Source organism: Etheostoma cragini, chromosome 22 (assembly GCF_013103735.1).
Source record: "Etheostoma cragini isolate CJK2018 chromosome 22, CSU_Ecrag_1.0, whole genome shotgun sequence".
Taxonomy (NCBI): domain Eukaryota; kingdom Metazoa; phylum Chordata; class Actinopteri; order Perciformes; family Percidae; genus Etheostoma; species Etheostoma cragini.
Genome location: NC_048428.1, coordinates 5,209,492 through 5,216,247, shown reverse-complemented (window position 1 = coordinate 5,216,247; position 6,756 = coordinate 5,209,492). Strand labels below are relative to the sequence as shown.

General features: G+C 38.4%; 1 protein-coding gene across 1 annotated transcript in view; it reads right to left on the bottom strand.

The window, feature by feature from the left end:
* zcchc2 (zinc finger, CCHC domain containing 2) overlaps positions 1-6,756 on the bottom strand; it is a 40,552-nt gene that overhangs the window by 19,232 nt on the left and 14,564 nt on the right. Inside the window, exons 4-5 of the mRNA XM_034862771.1 lie at positions 2,961-3,134; positions 1,718-1,821 (exon numbers count right to left, since the gene is read on the bottom strand). Of these exons, the coding sequence (XP_034718662.1) occupies positions 1,718-1,821; positions 2,961-3,134 (278 nt within the window). The remainder of the gene's footprint in view (positions 1-1,717; positions 1,822-2,960; positions 3,135-6,756) is intronic.

The following is a 6,756-nucleotide window of genomic DNA, read 5'->3' as shown; positions in this document are numbered from 1 at the left end:
ACTGGTTTCTTGAACATGACAATGAGTTCGCTGTACTCAAATGGCCTCCACAGTCACCAGATCTCAATCCAATAGAGCTTCTTTGGGATGTGGTGGAACGGGAGATTCACATCATGGATGTGCAGCCGACAAATCTACGGCAACTGTGTGATGCCATCATGTCAATATGGACCAAACTCCCTGAGGAATGCTTCCAGCACCTTGTTGAATCTATGCCACGAAGAATTGAGGCAGTTCTGAAGGCAAAAGGGGGTCCAACCTGTTACTAGCATGGGGTACCTAATAAAGTGGCCGGTGAGTGTATATTGCGTTGTGAAAAAAGAAAAAGTAATTTTTATAAGATGACAAAAATAGCTCTATTTGGAAATAATAAATCATTCTCGACTACTGCGGTGATTTTTTAATGGGACTGCTTTTATATAGAAGATTAAAATAAAAAAAGGATCTTTTCTAATGTGAATCAGTCTTTGTTGAACTTTAATGATTAAAAAACACCAGAGCAAGTAAGCGCTGTGACTAACGTTACTCTTCTGAAGTGGTTTTGAAGAGGGTCATCAGGTAGAAATACGCTGGTTGACTAGCATGACACCTTTGTATTTATATAATAATCAATCCAGGCTAACGTGAATGACAGTGACGGCATGTTGCTTCCTCTAAATTTCAGGTTGTGGACGACTACCTGAATGTTACGTGCGCTAGCAACAAACTCAGTGTATCCAAGGACAATTTAATCAGTGGAAATGACATTAGGTCAGACACAGACTTCTGTAGTAAATTAGTGTTACGTTTCCAGCGTCGCAACTCCGAACTGTAATGTTAGTTTGGACGGACGGACCCCTTGGATCTTTAGGCTAATTATATTAGCTTTACCCAGGTTGGTAGCAGCTTTCTGCATGGGGAAATGGCCGGGAGACGTTGTGATTATGTTGCATTAATCAGGTAATTTAGTTCATACTTGCAGCAAACATCAAACAATGAACGCTGTAGCTTCATTGACTATCCAGCAAACTAGGCGCATCAATGTGTCAGCGACAGCTGCTGCCCACGGTACTTTTCTACACAAGGAGAGCTTCAATTCCTATAACAAACCCCGTCGGACTAACGTCACATGCACAAGCAGCCCACATGGCTACCAGTCTTAAAGGGGAAGGGTCTGCTGGTAATAATCATGTAAAAGGAGAACGTGGAAGTTTACTTTTTTATCAAGCAGCAAAAAAGGATTAGCTTTAACTTCGCGCATGCGCACATCATGGTCTAAAGCACAATATTGTTCAGCCCTAATATATATATATAATACTTAATAATGAAGTAAACTAATTGCAGATCATCACACATAAATGGATTATAGACATCAGGATGTTCCCAAAAACAACATGGTATGAACAACGGCGTTGCTGAAAGGGACACAAAATCCTCTGGTCTCATTCAGAATGAGTCATCTTCTTCAATGGAGTTTTATGGCAGCAGGCATTGGCAATGTTACATTGCTGCTACCTTCTGGAACTAGTCAATTACTGTATCATGACAATTCAGCCTGATATTACTCAATATCTAAGTTATTTGTAGGGAAAAAAATAAAGTCTGGAAAAACGTGAATCAAGATAAAATTGTGCTTTCTACATATATCAACTTGTTTTTCCAAACCCATAATTGATGTGGTACTACTATCTGCAGTGGAACATGAAATCTAGAAATGAAGCATTAATCTGATCCTCACATCTGCAGCAAGTAGGTTTTGTAGAGTAAGTGGAGTCACAATTGAAGAAGCTGCAGACCTTTCTGGTCTGTCTGAAGACTGGAGGAGCAGACAGGAACCTTTCCCTAAAGGCACACAGAGGGGAAGAGACAAAAACAGAGAAGATGGGAAACCTGGCCATTTAGCTACATTGCATTACTGACATGCAGCTGAGCAAAGCTTGGACATACTCAAATCCTAAACACACATATGTAACGTCACCATTCAAACATTTTTCTGTGTTTTTTCAAAATACTGATGTACAAGTGATCTTCTATTTGCATCTAGGACTGAGGAATCTTATGATAATGAAAAAGAAAAAAAACTTTTCATAAAAATGTCCCACTTAAAAAAATTATTTCGCGGTAAGCAATGTACCTATACCTGTTTTTCACAATATTGGGTTTTGTCTGGCTGCAATCAAACCATAACATACTTGTCCTTAACATACAAATTAGGGCTTAATGAAAGCAAAATTGCAACCATCTGTAGACTTCTCTTGCAATGCCAACATATTGTAGTTGAAATAATAAAGCATAAAGCTTTCCCTGGCACAAGTTAAGCCTAGACTCATAAAAGGTGAGAGGATTGCTAGAGCAAGCAAAAAAAATGATTGCAATGCAGCTGGGTTGTGGGCTGGGCTATTGACAAAAAGGCAGATAAGTTTCACTTCACACAAAATAAAACTGATGGAGACCTTGTAATGTTGTGTGTGTGTGTGTGTGTGTGTGTGTGTGTGTGTGTGTGTGTGTGTGTGTGTGTGTGTGTGTGTGTGTGTGTGTGTGTGTAAGAGAGAGTGAGAGCGAGAGAGATGTGCATTACAAGAAGGGCATAGTTGGCTTTGAAGACCAGCCTCACCCTATATAATATAAGGTCCCTTTCCTAGGTTAAAGATAAAGTTGAGACCTATTTAAAAGCAATAAAAGTGGTAATGTGATCTGCGTGACGTTCTTCTATGTAAGAATATTTCCATTTAAATTCTACTTCTCTTCTAAATGAACTGTGGCACAGTATAGTGTGAAATAAATCCCAGATTTTTTACATAAAGAAAATAGGTAAAAGGTTTTCAGGTTAAAGAACACAGATGTTTAAAGTGACTTTGAGTCTGTAAAAAGCGCTACATAAATTACATTTATTGTTATTATTAGATATTAACCTATTATCTTTGGAGAGCTCGGAACAAAATGAAATGACCACAGTTGGGACAGTGTTAAATGTAAAGTACCTGAGGTTCTTCTCCACCTCCCTGCTCTCTTTCCGGTCCCCCTGGTTCAAAAGCCTCAGGATGCTCTTCTCAAAAGACTCAGTACACTGATCCTTAGGAAGCTGCGAGAAAAAAACCGAACAATGACAATAATTGAACACTATAACAGACTGATACAAAGAAACAGGGAATATTCTTCACAAAAAGTCTGTTTCTAAGTCTCGCTGTCTGTATTATTTGTCTTAAGGCAGTAATAAAGCCAACTGGGGGGTGCCTTGGTAGTTCACCTGGTATAGCTTGTGCCCCATATACAGCAGCCACTGGTTTAATTCCTGCATTAATTCATTTTCCCCTTTGTCCACTTTCATGCCTTAACTGTCCTATCAAATAAAGACCTAAAATACCAAAAATATATATATATATACACATATATACACACACACACACTACTGTGGGGTTCGAGAGTTTGGGAACCCCAGGTAAAACTTTGTTTTAAATGGGCACTAAATGACAGATTAGACATTTCACTGCACAATCCATCCAGAAAGACCTGGCAGACACTGGAGTTGTGGTACACCATTTCACAATAAACATATACTTTTACAAATATGGTCTTCATGGAAGAGTCATCAGAAGAAAACCTCTTCTACGTCCTCACCACAAAAACCAGCGTTTGAAGTTTGCAAATGAATCTATAGACAAACCCGATGCAGTGTGGAAACAAGTTTTGTGGGCCGATGAGGTGAAAATAGAACTTTTTGGCGGGAATGATTAAAGGTAAGTTTGGAGAAGAAAGGGCACAGATTTTAATAAAAAGAACCTCAGTCCAACTGTTAAGCATGGGGGAGGATCACTCAAGCTTTGGGGTTGTATTGCAACCAGTGGCACAGGGAACATTTCACGAGTGGAAGGAAAAATGACTTCAATAAAATTTCAGCAAATTTTGGACGCTAACTTGATGCCATCTGTAAAAAAGCTGAAGTCAAAGAGAGGATGCTTCAACAAATGGATAATGATCCTAAACATACTTTAAAATCCACGGTGGATTACATCAAGAGGCGTAAACTGAATATTTTGCCATGGCCCTTACAATCTCCTGACCTCAACATAATTGAAAATCTATGGATAGACTTTAAAAGAGCAGTGTGTGACAGACATAAATCTTAAAAGAACTGGAAGACTTTTGGAAGGAAGAATGGGCGAAGATACCTCAAACAAGAATTTAAAGACTTTTGGCTTGCTAAAAGAAGTGTTTCCAAGCTGTGATACTTGCCGGGGGGGGGGGGGTACAAGGTCTTAACTCTGCAGGGTGCCCAAACCTTTCATGATAGAATTATTTTGTTTTCTGTTATTTTAAAGTGGAAATGGTGGAAATAAAATCTAACTTTTTGTGACATAATATTAATGTCTAATCTGTCATTTGAGGCCTTTTGGAGATTTTTCCATCTTTTCTTGGCTTCTTTATGCACATTAATACAAATTTTTACCATGGGTGCCCAAACTTTCGAACCCCACTGTAAATCACAGCAAAACACAATAAAAAACTCTCACACTGAGCTAAAATGGAAGCACTGTGCTAAGGGTGAAGCCAATGTTTTTCCGGTTGTAATGCCATTCACTTTACCGGCTGTATTGACAACAGACAGAGCCACTGTGTCTTGAGAAGCTCAAGCTTGTTGTTTCAGTGTTCACTTTTAACGCACTTTACATCATCTTTGCTATCTCTTTTTTCTCTCGCTTTTCCTCACAGCGACACTCATACGCAACTCTCTGTTACCGCTTGCTCTACGACCACACCGGCACTTATGTCACTCACTTAAGGCACCGCGGTGACATGCTTCGTCATAGCGGTAAAAAAAAAAACACTATACTTTCACAGCCCTAGCTGATACTAGCAGTGGGTAAGCGCCATAAGCAAGGTTTAAGAGTTTCAGTTTTGTGTTTGATGTTTCAGCAAGTTTTTCAGTTGTCTATCTCATGTGCATGTCAGAACAGGTATAATTCTATTATAGTAAACAGACCATATTTACACAAATATTCCTGAATGCTTCACTAAACCAGTTTCACGATCTGTGGGTTTTGATGATATTATAGCAATTACCAGGAAAACAAAAATAACATTTTGCATTGTAAAAGCCTCATGAAGGAAAGAGATTAAGCCAAATATACATTATTAAAGTCTGGATTAGTGGAGAACAGTTCAGTCAACTGCAAAATCAGGTTACAAAAGTGATTGGAGAAGAATAAATGCTGTAAAGCAAGATGATTAAGAGCTCTGGAAAACCCTTAATGAAATAATGGGGAGAAGGACAACTGGAGGGGCTTCCTTTGTGGAATCAAAAGTCATGTTTTTGACCAAACCATGTGATATAGCGAATTTTTTATGATTTCTTTATAAATAACGTGCACTAAGGCAGAATATGGACATTACTGATTCAAATTATCTAAAGCTCATAGAAATAAATAATGTGACGTTAGACAAGAGTTGCACTTTCTAGTTTAATAGTGTGGAAGAGCAGGAAGTCAGGAAGTTGTCTCAGTTGGTACTGACATGCTGGACAGTATAGTACTTGACATGGCAGCTGACTTTGTTTATTATGTCAACAATTAATTTGTTATGTTAATCTGTTATGTCGATTATTATTATTATTAATATTATATGCATGCTTAATGAAAGGTGTTTTCCCACTCTGGAAGGAAGGAAAATAATATTCCCTTACCTAAAGATGGCAGACTAGCACTCACTGGGAAGAACAGTATACCTATCACTATTCTCCCAGTTTTCAGTAAATTGATGGAGAGAATAGTCCACTCACAAATACAGGAACACTTTGACAGCTTGAACACAGATTTCCAACATGTCTTTAGACATAACCACTCAACGTGTTCCACCCTTACAGTACTGACAGATGACTGGCTCAAGGAAATGGATCTTTTAAAGATGACTTGTGCAGTATTACTTGATTTTAGTGTGGAATTCAATATCATAGATCACAATCTACTAATCAGTAAACTAGAATGCTATGGATTTAGTCCAACTGCCATCAAATTTCTGAAGAATTATCTCATGTAGCAGGACTCAACAGGTTTAATAAATTGGCAGCTGGTTTCACTCTAAGGTCTTGGACTGCAGGGTCCTGCAAGGGAGCTGCCTTGGACCACTTTTATACGCCATCTTTTCAAATGATTTACGATCAGTATTGTGTAAAGCATATGTACAGATCTATGCTGATGACTCCATATTATGTATTATGCTGCAAAAATCCTTAATTAATATTTAAAACAATGCTTTAAAATAACTTTATTATAATGACTGGAGTTTCAATAATTTGTAAAATTTTTTCTCTAATAAAAGTTTATTTATATATTTTACACAATGTATTCATAATGTCTTTTTTATTTATTTAATACACTCACCGGCCACTTTATTAGGTACCCCATGCTAGTAACGGGTTGGACCCCCTTTTGCCTTCAGAACTGCCTCAATTATTCGTGGCATAGATTCAACAAGGTGCTGGAAGCATTCCTCAGGGAGTTTGGTTCATATTGACATGATGGCATCACACAGTTGCCGCAGATTTGTCGGCTGCACATCCATGATGCGAGTCTCCCGTTCCACCACATCCCAAAGATGCTCTATTAGATTGAGATCTGGTGACTGTGGAGGCCATTTGAGTACAGCAAACTCATTGTTATGTTCAAGAAACCAGTCTGTGATGATTCCAGCTTTATGACATGCCGCATTATCCTGCTAAAAGTAGCCATCAGAAGTTGGGTACATTATGGTCATAAAGGGATGGACATGGTCAGCAACAAT